The sequence below is a fragment of the Hyla sarda genome, chromosome 8 (genome assembly GCF_029499605.1).
Source record: "Hyla sarda isolate aHylSar1 chromosome 8, aHylSar1.hap1, whole genome shotgun sequence".
NCBI classification, from domain to species: domain Eukaryota; kingdom Metazoa; phylum Chordata; class Amphibia; order Anura; family Hylidae; genus Hyla; species Hyla sarda.
In genome coordinates this window covers 18,667,798-18,686,982 of record NC_079196.1, presented here as the reverse complement: position 1 = coordinate 18,686,982, position 19,185 = coordinate 18,667,798, and the positions used below count along the sequence as shown (strand labels likewise).

At 45.6% G+C, this 19,185-nt stretch overlaps 1 protein-coding gene across 2 annotated transcripts in view; it reads left to right on the top strand.

Moving 5' to 3' along the window:
• Positions 1-19,185, top strand: part of SPEG (striated muscle enriched protein kinase) — a 374,397-nt gene that overhangs the window by 125,671 nt on the left and 229,541 nt on the right. The window contains exon 1 of one of the 2 annotated variants that reach the window (XM_056537027.1): positions 10,436-10,702. The exons of the other annotated variant lie outside the window; for it this stretch is intronic. Coding sequence (XP_056393002.1) covers positions 10,670-10,702 — 33 coding nt within the window. The 5' untranslated portion in view covers positions 10,436-10,669. Of the gene's footprint in view, positions 1-10,435; positions 10,703-19,185 lie in introns of those variants that run through there. 2 annotated transcript variants of the gene reach the window in all.

Here is a 19,185-nt window from a genome sequence, read left to right as displayed (position 1 = left end):
CCCCCTCATCTCTACTGTGTGTCATAGTGATCAGTGTCCCCTCATCTCTACTGTGTGTCATAGTGATCAGTGTCCCCTCATCTCTACTGTGTGTCATAGAGATCAGTGTCCCCTCATCTCTACTGTGTGTCATAGTGATCAGTGTCCCCTCATCTCTACTGTGTGTCATAGTGATCAGTGTCCCCTCATCTCTACTGTGTGTCATAGTGATCAGTGTCCCCTTATCTCTACTGTGTGTCATAGAGATCTGTGTCCCCTCATCTCTACTGTGTGTCATAGTGATCAGTGTCCCCTCATCTCTACTGTGTGTCATAGTGATCAGTGTCCTCTCATCTCTTCTGTGTGTCATAGTGATCAGTGTCCCCCTCATCTCTACTGTGTGTCATAGTGATCAGTGTCCCCCTCATCTCTACTGTGTGTCATAGTGATCAGTGTCCCCTCATCTCTACTGTGTGTCATAGTGATCAGTGCCCCCTCATCTCTACTGTGTGTCATAGTGATCAGTGTCCCCTCATCTCTACTGTGTGTCATAGAGATCAGTGTCCCCTCATCTCTACTGTGTGTCTTAGTGATCAGTGTCCCCTCATCTCTACTATGTGTCATAGTGATCAGTGTCCCCTCATCTCTACTGTGTGTCATAGTGATCAGTGTCCCCTCATCTCTACTGTGTGTCATAGTGATCAGTGTCCCCTCATCTCTACTGTGTGTCATAGTGATCAGTGTCCCCTTATCTCTACTGTGTGTCATAGAGATCTGTGTCCCCTCATCTCTACTGTGTGTCATAGTGATCAGTGTCCCCCTCATCTCTACTGTGTGTCATAGTGATCAGTGTCCCCCTCATCTCTACTGTGTGTCATAGTGATCAGTGTCCCCTCATCTCTACTGTGTGTCATAATGATCAGTGTCCCCTCATCTCCACTGTGTGTCATAGTGATCAGTGTCCCTTCATCTCTACTGTGTGTCATAGTGATCAGTATCCCCTCATCTCTACTGTGTGTCATAGAGATCAGTGTCCCCCTCATCTCTACTGTGTGTCATAGTGATCAGTGTCCCCTCATCTCTACTGTGAGTCATAGAGATCAGTGTCCCCTCATCTCTACTGTGTGTCATAGTGATCAGTGTCCCCTCATCTCTACTGTGTGTCATAGTGATCATTGTCCCCTCATCTCTACTTTGTGTCATAGTGATCAGTGTCCCCTTCATCTCTACTGTGTGTCATAGTGATCAGTGTCCCCTCATCTCTACTGTGTGTCATAGTGATCAGTGTCCCCCTCATCTCTACTGTGTGTCATAGTGATCAGTGTTCTCCTCATCTCTACTGTGTGTCATAGTGATCAGTGTCCCCTCATCTCTACTGTGTGTCATAGTGATCAGTGTCCTCTCATCTCTTCTGTGTGTCATAGTGATCAGTGTCCTCTCATCTCTTCTGTGTGTCATAGTGATCAGTGTCCCCTCATCTCTACTGTGTGTCATAGTGATCAGTGTCCCCTCATCTCTACTGTGTGTCATAGTGATCAGTGTCCTCTCATCTCTTCTGTGTGTCATAGTGATCAGTGTCCCCTCATCTCTACTGTGTGTCATAGTGATCAGTGTCCCCTCATCTCTACTGTGTGTCATAGTGATCAGTGTCCCCCTCATCTCTACTGTGTGTCATAGTGATCAGTGTCCCCCTCATCTCTACTGTGTGTCATAGTGATCAGTGTCCCCTCATCTCTACTGTGTGTCATAGTGATCAGTGTCCCCTCATCTCTACTGTGTGTCATAGTGATCAGTGTCCCCCTCATCTCTACTGTGTGTCATAGTGATTAGTGTCCCCTCATCTCTACTGTGTGTCATAGTGATCAGTGTCCCCTCATCTCTACTGTGTGTCATAGTGATCAGTGTCCCCCTCATCTCTACTGTGTGTCATAGTGATCAGTGTTCTCCTCATCTCTACTGTGTGTCATAGTGATCAGTGTCCCCTCATCTCTACTGTGTGTCATAGTGATCAGTGTCCTCTCATCTCTTCTGTGTGTCATAGTGATCAGTGTCCTCTCATCTCTTCTGTGTGTCATAGTGATCAGTGTCCCCTCATCTCTACTGTGTGTCATAGTGATCAGTGTCCCCTCATCTCTACTGTGTGTCATAGTGATCAGTGTCCCCTCATCTCTACTGTGTGTCATAGTGATCAGTGTCCCCTCATCTCTACTGTGTGTCAAAGTGATCAGTGTCCCCTCATCTCTACTGTGTGTCATAGTGATCAGTGTCCCCTTATCTCTACTGTGTGTCATAGAGATCTGTGTCCCCTCATCTCTACTGTGTGTCATAGTGATCAGTGTCCCCCTCATCTCTACTGTGTGTCATAGTGATCAGTGTCCCCCTCATCTCTACTGTGTGTCATAGTGATCAGTGTCCCCCTCATCTCTACTGTGTGTCATAGTGATCAGTGCCCCCTCATCTCTACTGTGTGTCATAGTGATCAGTGTCCCCTCATCTCTACTGTGTGTCATAGAGATCAGTGTCCCCTCATCTCTACTGTGTGTCTTAGTGATCAGTGTCCCCTCATCTCTACTATGTGTCATAGTGATCAGTGTCCCCTCATCTCTACTGTGTGTCATAGTGATCAGTGTCCCCTCATCTCTACTGTGTGTCATAGTGATCAGTGTCCCCTTATCTCTACTGTGTGTCATAGAGATCTGTGTCCCCTCATCTCTACTGTGTGTCATAGTGATCAGTGTCCCCCTCATCTCTACTGTGTGTCATAGTGATCAGTGTCCCCCTCATCTCTACTGTGTGTCATAGTGATCAGTGTCCCCTCATCTCTACTGTGTGTCATAGTGATCAGTGTCCCCTCATCTCCACTGTGTGTCATAGTGATCAGTGTCCCTTCATCTCTACTGTGTGTCATAGTGATCAGTATCCCCTCATCTCTACTGTGTGTCATAGAGATCAGTGTCCCCCTCATCTCTACTGTGTGTCATAGTGATCAGTGTCCCCTCATCTCTACTGTGTGTCATAGTGATCAGTGTCCCCTCATCTCTACTGTGTGTCATAGTGATCAGTGTCCCCTCATCTCTACTGTGTGTCATAGTGATCATTGTCCCCTCATCTCTACTTTGTGTCATAGTGATCAGTGTCCCCTTCATCTCTACTGTGTGTCATAGTGATCAGTGTCCCCTCATCTCTACTGTGTGTCATAGTGATCAGTGTCCCCCTCATCTCTACTGTGTGTCATAGTGATCAGTGTTCTCCTCATCTCTACTGTGTGTCATAGTGATCAGTGTCCCCTCATCTCTACTGTGTGTCATAGTGATCAGTGTCCTCTCATCTCTTCTGTGTGTCATAGTGATCAGTGTCCTCTCATCTCTTCTGTGTGTCATAGTGATCAGTGTCCTCTCATCTCTTCTGTGTGTCATAGTGATCAGTGTCCCCTCATCTCTACTGTGTGTCATAGTGATCAGTGTCCTCTCATCTCTTCTGTGTGTCATAGTGATCAGTGTCCCCTCATCTCTACTGTGTGTCATAGTGATCAGTGTCCCCTCATCTCTACTGTGTGTCATAGTGATCAGTGTCCTCTCATCTCTTCTGTGTGTCATAGTGATCAGTGTCCCCTCATCTCTACTGTGTGTCATAGTGATCAGTGTCCCCTCATCTCTACTGTGTGTCATAGTGATCAGTGTCCCCTCATCTCTACTGTGTGTCATAGTGATCAGTGTCCCCCTCATCTCTACTGTGTGTCATAGTGATCAGTGTCCCCCTCATCTCTACTGTGTGTCATAGTGATCAGTGTCCCCTCATCTCTACTGTGTGTCATAGTGATCAGTGTCCCCTCATCTCTACTGTGTGTCATAGTGATCAGTGTCCCCTCATCTCTACTGTGTGTCTTAGTGATCAGTGTCTCCTCATCTCTACTGTGTGTCAGAGTGATCAGTGTCCCCTCATCTCTACTGTGTGTCATAGTGATCAGTGTCCTCTCATCTCTTCTGTGTGTCATAGTGATCAGTGTCCCCTCATCTCTACTGTGTGTCATAGTGATCAGTGTCCCCTCATCTCTACTGTGTGTCATAGTGATCAGTGTCCCCCTCATCTCTACTGTGTGTCATAGTGATCAGTGTCCCCTCATCTCTACTGTGTGTCATAATGATCAGTGTCCCCTCATCTCTACTGTGTGTCATAGTGATCAGTGTCCCCTCATCTCTACTGTGTGTCATAGTGATCAGTGTCCCCCTCATCTCTACTGTGTGTCATAGTGATCAGTGTCCCCTCATCTCTACTGTGTGTCATAGTGATCAGTGTCCCCTCATCTCTACTGTGTGTCATAGTGATCAGTGTCCCCTCATCTCTACTGTGTGTCATAGTGATCAGTGTCCCCTCATCTCTACTGTGTGTCATAGTGATCAGTGTCCCCTCATCTCTACTGTGTGTCATAGTGATCAGTGTCCCCTCATCTCTACTGTGTGTCATAGTGATCAGTGTCTCCTCATCTCTACTGTGTGTCATAGTGATCAGTGTCCCCTCATCTCTACTGTGTGTCATAGTGATCAGTGTCCCCTCATCTCTACTGTGTGTCATAGTGATCAGTGTCCCCTCATCTCTACTGTGTGTCATAGTGATCAGTGTCCCCTCATCTCTACTGTGTGTCATAGTGATCAGTGTCCCCTCATCTCTTCTGTGTGTCATAGTGATCAGTGTCCCCCTCATCTCTACTGTGTGTCATAGTGATCAGTGTCCTCTCATCTCTTCTGTGTGTCTTAGTGATCAGTGTCCTCTCATCTCTTCTGTGTGTCATAGTGATCAGTGTCCCCTCATCTCTACTGTGTGTCATAGTGATCAGTGTCCCCTCATCTCTACTGTGTGTCATAGTGATCAGTGTCCCCTCATCTCTACTGTGTGTCATAGTGATCAGTGTCCCCTCATCTCTACTGTGTGTCATAGTGATCAGTGTCCCCTCATCTCTACTGTGTGTCATAGAGATCTGTGTCCCCTCATCTCTACTGTGTGTCATAGTGATCAGTGTCCCCTCATCTCCACTGTGTGTCATAGTGATCAGTGTCCCTTCATCTCTACTGTGTGTCATAGTGATCAGTGTCCCCTCATCTCTACTGTGTGTCATAGTGATCAGTGTCCCCCTCATCTCTACTGTGTGTCATAGTGATCAGTGTCCCCTCATCTCTACTGTGTGTCATAGTGATCAGTGTCTCCTCATCTCTACTGTGTGTCATAGTGATCAGTGTCTCCTCATCTCTACTGTGTGTCATAGTGATCAGTGTCCCCTCATCTCCACTGTGTGTCATAGTGATCAGTGTCCCTTCATCTCTACTGTGTGTCATAGTGATCAGTGTCCCCTCATCTCTACTGTGTGTCATAGTGATCAGTGTCCCCTCATCTCTACTGTGTGTCATGGTGATCAGTGTCCCCTCATCTCTACTGTGTGTCATGGTGATCAGTGTCCCCTCATCTCTACTGTGTCATGGTGATCAGTGTCCCCTCATCTCTCCCTGTGTCACAGTCCTTAGTGTCCCCTCCTCTCTCCCCTGTTACAGTCATTCGTGTCCCCTCATCTCCCTCTGTCACAGTCATTCGTGTCCCCTCATCTCTCCCTGTGTCATAGTGATCAGTGTCCCCTCATCTCTCCCTGTGTTACAGTCATTAGTGTCCTCTCATCTCTCCCTGTGTCACAGTCATTAGTGTCCCCTCATCTCTCCCCTGTTACAGTCATCAGTGTCCCCTCATCTCTCCCCTGTTACAGTCATTAGTGTCCTCTCATCTCTCCCTGTGTCACAGTCATTAGTGTCCCCTCATCTCTCCCTGTGTCATAGTGATCAGTGTCCCCTCATCTCTCCCCTGTTACAGTCATTAGTGTCCCCTCATCTCTCCCTGTGTCACAGTCATTAGTGCCCCTTTTTTTCTCCCTGTGCCACAGTCATTTGTGTCCCCTAAAAGGAGATCTCCAGTCTTGAAAAACGTATCCCCTATCCTAAGGGTTTTTTATTTTGAAGTTTCTTAAATCTTCCTTTAGGTCACATGACTAACAGTTGGGCGGAGCTCTGGATGTCAATAGGAAATTTGTTCAAAGCCTGTTATATTTATCATTTACGTATTAATTTTATGTATGTATTTTTTTTTTACGAAATTTTCAAACTTTTGTATTTCTGTCATATTCATAAAAAAAGCAACTATGGGTTATAAAGATGAGAAAATCAGGTCGCAGAGAGGAGTGTCGTCGATAAACCTTTAAAAAAAAAAAAAAAGTTATTGTGAAATTTCTGACAGACAAAAGTTGGAAAATGTTCCACAGAAATTACTGATTTCCCCCATTTTTTCGCTGCACTCTCCACTTTATTTTTTTGGAACGATGTAAGTTGTAGTTTTGCAACAGCTGGAGGCAGACAGATTTGTAAATGATTTCTTTTGTCTTGTCCACAGTGCTCTCTGCTGACACCTGATGCCCATATCAGGAACTGTCCAGAGCAGGAGAAAATCCCCATTGCAAACCTATGCTGCTCTGGGCAGTTCCTTACAAGGACAGAGGTGTCAGCAGAACTATACTGCACCTAATGTGGGGAACTATACTGCACCTAATGTGCGGGAACTATACTGCACCTAATGTCGGGGAACTATACTGCACCTAATGTGGGGGAACTATACTGCACCTAATGTGGGGGAACTATACCGCACCTAATGTGGGGAACTATACTGCACCTAATGTGCGGGAACTATACTGCACCTAATGTGGGGAACTATACTGCACCTAATGTGCGGGAACTATACTGCACCTAATGTCGGGGAACTATACTGCACCTAATGTGGGGGAACTATACTGCACCTAATGTGGGGGAACTATACCGCACCTAATGTGGGGGAACTATACTGCAACTAATGTGGGGGAACTGTACTGCACCTAATGTTGGGGAACTATACTGCACCTAATGTGGGGGAACTATACTGCACCTAATGTGGGGGAACTATACTGCCAATCTAATGTGGGGGAACTATACTGCACCTAATGTGGGGGAACTATACTGCACCCAATGAGGGGGAACTGTACTGCACCTAATGTCGGGGAACTATACTGCACCTAATGTGGGGGAACTATACTGCACCTAATGTGGGGGAACTATACTGCCAATCTAATGTGGGGGAACTGTACTGCATCTAATGTGGGGGGACAATACAAAAATATAAAATTGTACTATTCTGATCCCTATAACTCTTTTATTTTTATGTATATGGGGATGTATGAGGGTCATTCTTTGTGCTGTGATTTGTAGTTTTTATTGGAACCATTTTAGTTTTGATGGGACTTCTCAATTGTTTTTTAGATATTTTTTATGGTATTTGAAGTGACCATAGATTAGCAAATCTGGTTAGTGCACTATTATGACTCTTGGGGCCCCTCTTTTGGTTTTGCCAAGGGCCATGCTAAGCCTAAAACCGGCCCTGCGAAAAAGACCCCTGTACTTATTGATCGACCTGAGACAGACAAGGGAAAGCGACAGCATGTGTGGCCCCATAGGAACCTGTGGTATGGCGGGGTGTGAGATGCAGGACAGATGTGGTTACCCTGGGGGCAGATGGCATTATCCCCTTGTATTCGTGACGCCAGGGTGTGGTTTAGCCTATAACCACCCGAAGGTATACCGCTGGATCCTGGGCTAGGCACGGGGGGCAATAAAGACTCCAACGCCAAGTTACGGACAACGGTAGCTTTACTGAGGGTAGACAGATGGTAAAGTCTATACAGTTCAGCCAGGGCCCAAGAAGGTGACCAGTGACTCAGAGACCTTAAGGGCTTGCTGGGACAAATGACTTGACTGACTTGTGACTGACAGGACGGACATATTTACAATGGGGTAAACACTGCAGGGTCCCTTGGGACACAGAGGGACACTGCCTGACAGGGCAGGGAAGGTACGGGTAACACCATCCCGTACTGGGCCACCACAAACCTATTGCGACCGCCAGTTGGCGACTCGCACGGCATAAATCACTCGGCATTAGCTCATCACCATCTGAGAATGTCTACACACAGATCAGATCATTGACTACGATCAATAAGTAAAATGCCCTGCGAATGGTTATGGTCTTTTAGTCTTTAGCACAGTGTTTCCCAATCAGGGTGCCTCCAGCTGTTGCAAAACGACAGCTCCCAGCATGCCCGGACAGCCAACGGCTGTCCGGGCATGCTGGGAGCTGTCGTTTTGCAACAGCTGGAGGCACCCTGGTTGGGAAACATTTCTGTAGCACCTCCTTGTGACTACAGAATCCAGGCAGACAGTGCTATATCATTGTGTATTCAGGGTATACAGGAGTGTAACCCAATCTGGGGGTCTCTAACTGTGGAAAAACTACAACTCCAATCATGCATGATGGGAGTTGTAGTTTTGCCACAGCAGGAGAAACACAGGATGGAGAACATTGATCTCAAGCAATAGTCTGGAAACCATTGCTCTTCAGAAGTCTGTTAGGACATGATGGGAGTTGTGGTTCTGCCACAGCTGGAGACCTACAGAATAGAGAACACTGAGCTAAAGCGATAGTCTCCAAACCACTGTATTCCAGGAGGCTGTCAGGGCATGCTGGGAGTAGTAGTTTTGCCACAGCTTAGAACGCTGATCTAAAGCAATAGTCTTTAATCCATTGCTTTCTAGAAGGCTGTCAGGGCATGATTGGAGTTGTGGTTCTGCCACAGCTAGAGACCCACAGGTTGGATAACATTGATTTAAAGCGGTACTCCGGTGGAAAACTTTTTTTTTTTTTTATCAACTGGTGCCAGAACGTTAAACAGATTTGTAAATTACTTCTTTTAAAAAATCTTAATCCTTCCAGGACTTATTAGCTGCTGAATACTACAGAGGAAATTATTTTCTTTTTGGAACACAGAGCTCTCTGCTGACATCACGAGCACAGTGCTCTCTGCTGACACCTCTGTCCATTTTAGGAACTGTCCAGAGTAGGAGAAAATCCCCATAAAAAACATATGCTGCTCTGGTCAGTTCCTAAAATGGACAGATATGTCAGCAGAGAGCACTGTGCTCGTGATGTCAGCAGAGAGCACTGTGTTCCAAAAAGAAAAGAATTTCCTCTGTAGTATTCAGCAGCTAATAAGTACTGGAAGGATTAAGATTTTTTAATAGAAGTAATTTACAAATCTGTTTAACTTTCTGGCACCAGTAGATTTAAAAAAAAATGAATAAATAAATAAAGTTTTCCACCAGAGTTCTCCTTTAAATCAATAGTCTGGAAACTATGGCTCTCCAGAAGGCTGTCAGGGCATGCTGGGAGTAGTAGTTTTGCAGCAGCTGGAGACTCACAGGTAGGATAACATTGATCTAAAGCAATAGTCCGGAAACTATGGCTCCCCAGAAGGCTGTCAGGGCATGCTGGGAGTAGTAGTTTTGCCGCAGCTGAGAACGCTGATCTAAAGCAATAGTCTTCAATCCATTGCTCTCTAGAAGGCTGTCAGATCATGCTGGGAGTTGTGGTTCTGCCACAGCTGGAGACCCACAGGTTGGAGAACACTGAGCTAAAGCGATAGTCTCCAAACCGCTGCATTCCAGGAGGCTGTCAGGGCATGCTGGGAGTTGTAGTTTTGCAATAGTTGGAGACCCCGGGGGTTGAGGAACACTGGTATACAGCATGGCATTACCCAGTCCCTAGCCGGGTCAAGATGGAGACATTTACCTGAACCCCTTAAATCGGACCTGTACTTTTTTGGGTCTACAAGGTTTCGTTTAAAACCGGGGCATTACATGCCCAGCCATGTGTTTTATACTTATTATCAGAGAATGACGATAGAGTCTAGAACTACAACCCCCACCATTACTCTACAAATCTATAGATGCTGTTTATGGAAGCCTGTAGGCCAGTGTTTCTCAAGCAGGGTGCCTCCAGCTGTTGCAAAACTAAAACTCCCAGCATGCCCGGACAGCCAACGGCTGTCCGGGCATGTTGGGAGTTGTAGTTTTGCAACAGCTGCAGGCACCCTGCTTGGGAAACACTGATGCAATCGACTAATCTGGGCCATATTTCATTGAGGTTTAGAACTATGAGCCCTTATGTAGCAGAGCTGAGCGTGCCAAATGTATTCGAGTTTGACGTCAACAATGGTACATAGATTTGCACTGTATCTATGGTCATAAAATGATACAAATTAAAAACCTTTTGATACGTGGCCGGTGTCCAGATGGAAAATGAAGCCTGGGAACATGACACGTGAGCGCCAGCCCATTGCCACCATGACCGCACAATTGGGTGCGGATGCCATAAAGGAAGCTGAAGTTCAGGTGCCTGGCTTCCTCAATGGTCCAGCACGAGGCGGCATTCGTTCACAAACCTGTTCTATGCCATGCACTCCTTTCGATCTCTCCTCCCTTGCTCGCTCCCATCTCAGCACCCTCCTCCCCTTCTCTCTCTCTCCATCCCCCCATCCCTCCCCCTGGCTCTCAATGCATTGTATTCCTGACTTGGCTCCTGCTTTGGGAGCGGCAGGAATACAATTAGTGGCCACCAGGATTTTGACGTCCATCCGTCCGGCTGCCCGGATCCTGGCATCCACCTCCGTCTCTACCTGAGGATTGTGGGGGACCACTCTTCTGCCATCGGGAACCAAGGAAGTATTGCCGAAGCTTATCCGGGGGAAGGTGGGGGAAGGGGGGTTCCCTTCTTCTTATCATCCCCGTTCTTAGACATGAAGAAGAGTTGGATCAAAAGACGCTCTCAGGTAAGAGAGGAGGAGAATGGGGAGGGAGGACGGATGGATAGAGGAGGGGACTGGTATTTATGGGATAGACATGGCTTTGGAGAATGGGTGACTAATGTCAGGCCAAGTGTAGCCACGTTGGGTAGAAGTAGGTGATGGGTATTGACGTCCAATGCCCCTAACACGCCCAACGTCCAATGCCCCAAACACACCCTATAGCACGACAATGGTCACCAAACCCAACCACAAATAAGGGTCTTCCAAGATGAGAATTAGGGAGCCCACCATCCAGAGCTTTCCCAGCTTAGTTCTACTCTTGAAGACACGTTGTATGGTCTCGTCGGCAAACCCAGCACTGACGGCAGACGCTGGTTATATAAGACTTTTATCCCAGCCTTGAGCTTACCATGGCCCCTATGATAACACTTATAATAATCCTCAATCAACATCAAAAGAATATCATAAGATGCAATGGGATTGTTGGGGAAGAGTTTGTTGGGGAAGAGTTTTCATTGATTGTATTGATTCGTAGCAGAACCGATTTGGGAGAACATTCCATGGATACTGTAGGACAGTGGCCTCCAAGCTATGAATCTTTAGAGGTTGCAAAACTACAACTCTCAGCATGCCCGGACAGCCGTTGGCTGTCCGGGCATGCTGGGAGTAGTAGTTTTGCAATAGCAGGAGGTCTACCGTTTGGAGACCACTGCTGTAGGAGATCAAACCATCTCAGACGTGTATGGGTTTCTACAATGTTGTCAAATTAAAGGGGAATTACACTTGGGCAGCTAAAGCTTCTCATAGGATTACCAATGGAAAGGAGATTCCGGGGACCACCCATGGCATTGTATGTGTATACAGCTCCTGGGACAAGCTGTATACACATGGCAAAATTCTCCGTCATGGTCCCTTACATGAACCAAAATTGGAAAGTTGTACCATGAGAAACTTCTGTTCCTTATAATGCAAAGAAGTGAAATCCCCCTTTAAAAGATAAAGGAGGAGGTGCGCTGCTTTAGTAAGTAATGACGAAGTAGTGGTTGGGGGATATCTTCAAATGATCAAAGTAATCCACAAGTTTGCTTAGAATAAGATGAGATCTTTGCCAGTACGGAGTACCTTATGGATCAGTGGGATCAGCTATGTAGAAGACAGGTAGATGTTTGAGCATCCGTGACTATATCCGTGACCGTGTGCTGCTTAATGGGGTTCTCCGGTGCTTAGACATCTTATCCCCTATCCAAAGGATAGGGGATAAGATGCCTGATCACGCGAGTCCCGCCGCTGGGAACCCCCCGGGATCTTGCACGCGTCACCCCGTTTGTAATCAGTCCCCGGGGCGTGTTGGCTCCGGGTCTGATTACCGACAACCACAGGGCTGGCGGCGTGTGACGTCACGTCTCCGCCCCCGTGTGACGTCACGCTCTGCCCCTCAATGCAAGCCTACAGGATGGGGCATGATAGCTGTCACACTCCCTCCCATAGGCTTGCATTGAGGGGCGGGGTGTGACATCACACGGGGCGGAGGCGTGACGTCACACGCCGCCGGCCCTGTGGTCGTCGGTAATAAGACCCGGAACGAACACGCTCCTTTGGATAGGGGATAAGATGTCTAAGCACCGGAGAACCCCTTTAAAGGGAACCGGTCACCATGAAAATGCTATCTAATCTATTGGCAGCATGTTATAGAGCAGAAAGAGCTGAGCAGATTGATATATATCTTTGTGAGAAAAGTCATTTATTAATTGCTATTATTGATCTTTACATCCTTAGGAGTCCAGTTCCGCCCACTGGACTCTACAAATGTAAAGAGAAGGGGTTTCAATTAGTAAATTGCAAGTTCTACTGAACCTTTTGCAACCTAGATATATATCAATCTGCTCAGCTCTTCCCGCTCTATAACATGCTGCCGATAAATTAAATAGCATTTTCACGGTGTTAGTTTCCCTTGAAAAAGTCCAGGGAAGTAGATGTCCCTTAAATGGCTGCCTTAAGAGTATGTATAGCCTCTGTGGTTATAGAGACGTCTATGGTAAGGGTGGTCCCCAAACACCACCTTCTCTCCAGTTACTAGTTGATCTACTCGACCAGCTTTCGCCACCTTCGGACTTGAGCATGGTTAGGCATTTACCCATCCGAAGGCCCTTAGGTGTTGTCAGTGCCAGAAACACAGGTCCAGGACTAAAAATGTCTCTTCAGTAGCTCTTTGCCAGCCAGATGTGGGCATCTTGAAAACACAGTGACCCCTTTTTTAGTGCAAAAACTAGTGACTATTCAATTTCCGAACCGTTCTTCTCAGTCTGCGTCAAAACTTGAATACGCTCAAAAATTATCTAAACATTAGGTAATAGTCACTATGGGGGAAATTTATCACAGCCTGTGTAGAGGAAAAGTTGCTGAGTTGCCCATAGCAACCAATCAGATCGCTGCTTTCATTTTTCAGAGGCCTTTTCGATAATTATAGGAGCGATCTGATTGGTTGCTATGGGCAACTCAGCAACAGGTTTTGATAAATCTCCCTCTATCTGACAATCCGTGCCTATCCAATCAAGGATATGTGGGTCATATCATGTTAGAGGCACAAATTGTGGTGTGCCAAATTGAAGGTGCCATGATAAATATATATATATTTTTGTGAATATATGCAATGTAACATCTGCCATAAATTATTTCTTATATTTTAGGTCCAATGACAGTAAATGTGTCTTCAGTCTTTACTATGGTCCCTACTGTTTTACATGGTAATAAATGCAGGGCTACTTTCTTTTTTTATATAGCAGAGGTGGATGGTGCACAGTGATATATCCTTTGAAGGTGGTGGGTGCCAGACCTCAAGCTCGTCCACGGCTAATAATCCAATATAAACACATAGGAAGACGGCACTCCAACTGGTGTCCAAAATAAGTGGGTTTTATTGGTCCCAAAACATACAAGTGATGCAACGTTTCGACCTAACAATAAGGTCTTGATAAAGACTTTATTGTTAGGTCAAAACGTTGCATCACTTGTATATTTTGGGACCAATAAAACCCACTTATTTTGGACACCAGTCGGAGTGCCGTCTTCCTATGTGTTTATATTCTTTTTTTATATAGATATTTGTCCGGTTCTGCCATTTGTCCAACATTTGTCTAATGTATATGGGAGCCTTTAATAGGGAACCTGTCATCACTTTCATGCTGCCCAAACCCTATGTCATGGTAATGGTCCCCCGGTGGCTTCTCCCGTCTACCAATCCAGGCTTGTTGGGCGAGGAGAAGCTACCAGGGACCATCTGATAACTCATGGATCAGAAAGGATGAGTGATGACAGGTTCCCTATAAGTTGGCCATAGACATTAGGCAGTCGTTGGGCAGCTGTTCCTCCTGACCCTTCCATACTCAATGGGTTAACAGATACCCCTGATGGTGGCTTATGTTTCCCGAGAACTAAAAGTTCAGGCACGTTAAAATTCAACTTAAAGTACCCATATACCTTAGTGAAAATTTGACCAACCCAACTTTTGGTGGGTCTTGGTACCTCTCTAATGTGTATGGGTGGCCTCCCACCTCTCATGTTGGATTTTGACCCTTTTGTTTTCTGGATCATAATTTGCCAACACAGCTTTCTTTTCTTATACAACACATGGACATTTGGCCAAGCTTAAACATTGATGTGTATGATGAAATCGGGAGAAACAGCTTTTGGCCAAACAGACATTTCGCCAACAACCATTGAAGGTTTATGGTCACCTCTACCTCCAACGTCTGCTGTCAGCATTAGATGGTCCCAAGTCATCTCATGGGCAGTTTTAGATTGATATTTCAGTTGTTATGTAACTTAAAGTCAGTATTTTCTGTAGTAAGACATGTTGTTCTAGCCGAGATCAGCTGTCCAGGAGTTTACACCTATATCTGGAGAGGACCGGGACCGTCTCAATTATCTGGAAGTTGGTAGACAAGATGCAGAGACTGGAGCCATCTCTTGTCTGGGTTATAGACAGCTCTGTTGAATTTTAGGAAAAAACAGCAGATCGCGAGTTGGTTGAATGATGTCTCCGCTGATGCTGGATGAGTGGGGGGGGGGGGGGGGGGCGATTGGAGCTGACTCATTTTGGGAAACAGTTACTAAGGAGTCTGTAGAAATAATACCTGGAGAAGATGAGCCAAGAATAGATATCTGCCAGCGTAGGAGAAAAAATTACCTAGAAAGGGATAACGGTATGGGATAAGTTAGTGTTTCTCAACCAGGGTGCCTCCTGCTGTTGCAAAACTACAACTCTCAGCATGCCTGGACAGCCTGGTGGACATTTTGCAAAATTTCTGCCATGTGAACATGGCCTTAAGAGTAATTCACGGTCTATGCCTAGATCCTTGCTGCATGTTTAAACCCTGTACAGCCAGAGTCGGAGTCCAGAGGGGTCTTTATCAAAGACTAGTAGGCAACTGGTGAGCAGCCATAAGATACCTCCATAGGGGAAATTAATTAAAGGGGTACTCCGGCCCTAAGATATCTTATCCCCTATCCAAAGGATAGGGGATAAGATGTCTGACCGTGGGGTCCTGCCGCTGGAGACCCCCGTAATCTTACATTCGGCACCCACCTCTTTGAGCTGCACTCCGCGCTGCCAGCTCACAAACTGCTGGGTGCCGACCACGGGGCCGGAGTATCGTGACATCACGTGACGCCCCCTCCCATAGACTTGCATAGCGGGGGCGGGGTGTGACGTCACACGGGGGACGGAGTCGTGACTTCACGATACAGTTTGTGAACTGGCAGCGCGGCGTGCAGCTTAAAGAGGCGGGTGCCGAATGCAAGATTGCGGGGGTCCCCAGCTGCGGGACCCCCACTGTCTTAGGGCCGGAGTACCCCTTTAAGGGTGGTGTTTTTCTACACCACCACAATTCTTCTACAACTTTTTGCACATAATAACGTTTGTAGTTTTGCAACAGCTGGAGGCAGCCTGGTTTGGAAATGCTGCTCCAGGGAATCCACACTGTCCCCTAATAGGTAAATCAAGTTCTCCCTCCTATTCCAACAGCAGTTCAGTGCTTAGTGTAATCCATTGTTTCCTAACCATTGTGCCTTCAGCTGTTGAAAAACTACTGGACAGCCTTGATGCTGAGAGTTGTAGTTTTGCAATGCGCTGCGTAAAGTTTGTGTAATGTGCCAAACGAGGCAGAGCATTCCTCTATTAAAGGTGAGAATCGGTAATATCTGTGTTGCCCACAGGGGTAAATTACGGGCCCATAACGGGCTACAGGAATCATATTACCCATTTGTCCAATAATGTTCCATCATTTGGCAGCACGAATGAGACCGAGCCTGATAACAGACGTGTTCCATCTGTGATTGTGTGCGTTATGGCTCATAATATGGTGCACGGTATGGAACCGTATTGCACATGGTATTGTGGGCTGTATAGTTCCATGCGGGGCGCAAGAGTACCAATAAACAACATCTGATGGAGCACACTGAATTTTGGAGCACACTGAAAGGGGAGACCGATCACAATAAACAGGCGGTCTGATCTGCCAGCAGAATGGTATAGAACAGGAAGATCTGAGCGGATTAATATATATCTTTGTGGGAAAAGATTTAGTATAACCTATAATTTATTTATTGAAATCCCTTCTCTTTCTATTTGCAGGAGTCCAGTGGGCGGGATCAGCCAGTTATTGGACACCTTAAAGGGGTACTCCCGTGGAAAACTTTTTTTTTTTTTCAAAATCAACTGGTGCCAGAAAGTTAAACAGATTTGTAAATCACTTCTATAAAAAATGCTTAATCCTTCCAGTACTTTTTAGGGGCTGTATACTAAAGAGAAATCCAAAAAAGAAATGCATTTCCTCTGATGTCATGACCACAGTGCTCTCTGCTGACCTCTGCTGTCCATTTTAGGAACTGTCCAGAGCAGCATATGTTTGCTATGGGGATTTTCTCCTGCTCTGGACAGTTCCTAAAATGGACAGCAGAGGTCAGCAGAGAGCACTGTGGTCATGACATCACAGGAAATGCATTTCTTTTTTGGATTTCTCTTTAGTATACAGCCCCTAAAAAGTATTGGAAGGATTAAGATTTTTTAATAGAAGTGATTTACATATCTGTTTAACTTTCTGGCATCAGTTGATTTAAAAAAAAAAAAAAAAAAAAAAAGTTTTCCACGGGAGTACCCCTTTAACATGGAAATATCAGAGATTTCTATCAATATAATTTTCTGTAAAAATATCAATATAATTTTCTGAGAAAAAAATATAGCTTGTTACTTACCTAATGAAATCTCTGCTCTTACTATGCTTAGGGGCGGTCCTACTCAGTGACTCACAGCATAGCACTGCCCACTGGACTCCTAAGCATAAAAAGAGCAGATATTTTTTAAAGAAAAAAAATAACAAGCTAAACTGGAACTTTTTTATTTTTTACATTAATTTATATAGAAAGGCTATTTAGATATGGTTATACTCTAAATGCATGTACTTTCCTGGACTTCTTAACCCCTTAAGGACCAGGCCATTTTACACCTTAGGACCAGAGCGTTTTTTGCACATCTGACCACTGTCACTTTAAACATTAATAACTCTGGAATGCTTTTAATTATCATTCTGATTCTGAGATTGTTTTTTCGTGACGTATTCTAATTTATTTTGGTGGTAAATTTTCGGCGTTACTTGCATCCTTTTTTGGGTGAAAAATCCCAAAATTTCATGAAAATTTTGAAAATTTTGCATTTTTCTAACTTTGAAGCTCTCTGCTCGTAAGGAAAATGGATATCCCCAATAAATTTTATTTTTATTCACAAATACAATATGTCCACTTTATGTTGGCATCATAAAATGGACATATTTTAGCTTTTTGAAAAAATTAGAGGGCTTTAAAGTAAAGCAGCAATTTTCAAAAATTTAATGAAAATTGCTAAATCTGAAGGGACAGATGTTACAGAACTACAACTCCCAGCATGCCTGGGCAGTTTAGGCATGCTGAGAGATGTAGTTTGGCAACATCTGGAGGGCTACCGTTTGGGCACCACTGTAACAGTGGTCTCCAAACTGTGACCCTCCAGATGTTGCAAAACTACAACTCCCTTTGGCCATCTGGGCATGCTGGGAGTTGCAGTTTGGCCTTCCTAGTGGTTGCCACAGTAAAGATCACTTTACTTTCACTTTCAATTCCCCCCTCCCCCACAGTAGTTACCCTACCTGACCCAGGATCCAGCAGTCTCCAACAACGATCGGGATCTCCAGGCATCTTCTCCTGCAGGTACCGACCTCCATCTTCTTCCCACGATCCCCTCGACATCCAGGGGTGGCCAGAACGGGGGGTTGCCATGGCAACCCACTGTCCTGCTCTGCCATTGGTCAGAATCAATTCTGACCAATGGCAGGGGATAGGAGGAAATCGCAGCATTGCGACTTCACTCCTACCCTTCAGGATGATCTGGGCTGTCACTGACAGGTCAGATCATCACAATTTTCCGGATGATCGGGTCACCAGAGACCCGATCAGCCCGGAATAGGAGAAAATCGCATGTCTGAATTGACATGCGATTTTCTGCGATCGCCGACATGGGGGGGGGTCCCGGGACCCCCCTCGGCATTTGCACGGCATGCCTGCTGAAGAATTTCAGCAGGAATGCCGTTCCGATCTCTGCCCGGCGCGCGGCAGAGACCGGAAATACACCAGGACGTTCTCTAACGTCCTGGGTCCTTAAAGCCCAGGCTGTCAGGACGTTCTCTAACGTCCAAGGTCCTGAACAGGTTAAAGGGAACCTGTCACCATGAAAAATGTTATCTAATCTGTCGGCATCATGTTATAGGGCAGGAAGAACTGAGCAGATTGATATATATATTTGTGGGAAAAGATTTAGTATTACTTGTAATGTATTAACTGAAATTCCTTCCCTTACTATTTGTAGGAGTCCAGTGGGCGGGATCACCCAATGAATGGACTCCTAAGTTTGGAAAGATCAGAGATTTACCCTACAGATATATGTATATCAATCTACTCGGCTCTTTCTGCTCTCTAAAATAATGATGATAGATTGGTTACCTTTTTTATAGAGTCAGATTCCCTTTAAGCGAACTGAAAGAAAGTGGCCCTATTACCGTGCAATATGGACATATTTACAGTCTTTCGTGAAAATCCCCCAGTCGGGTCATATTCATTAGGTCAGTGTTTTCCAATCAAAGTGCCTCCAGCTGTTGCAAAACTACAACTCCCAGCATGCCCGGACAGCCGAAGGCTGTCCGGGCATGCTGGGAGTTGTAGTTTTGAAAACAACATGCTCATCATAGTGCAAAGTACTGGACTATAATTGAGTTCATATAAAAAACGTTTTGTTAGCAGCGTATACAGGATAATAGAAGTCGCCGAGAGTCCGACGGGCAATGAGCCGGTCAGCAGATTATTACACAAGTCAGTAAAGAACTCTGCAGACCGTCAGCTCTTAGAATGCAAAAAAAAATAATCTATATTGTGCAAACCACTGAGCAAGCAGGTTAATAGTTAATAGAATGGCGTGCGCCGTA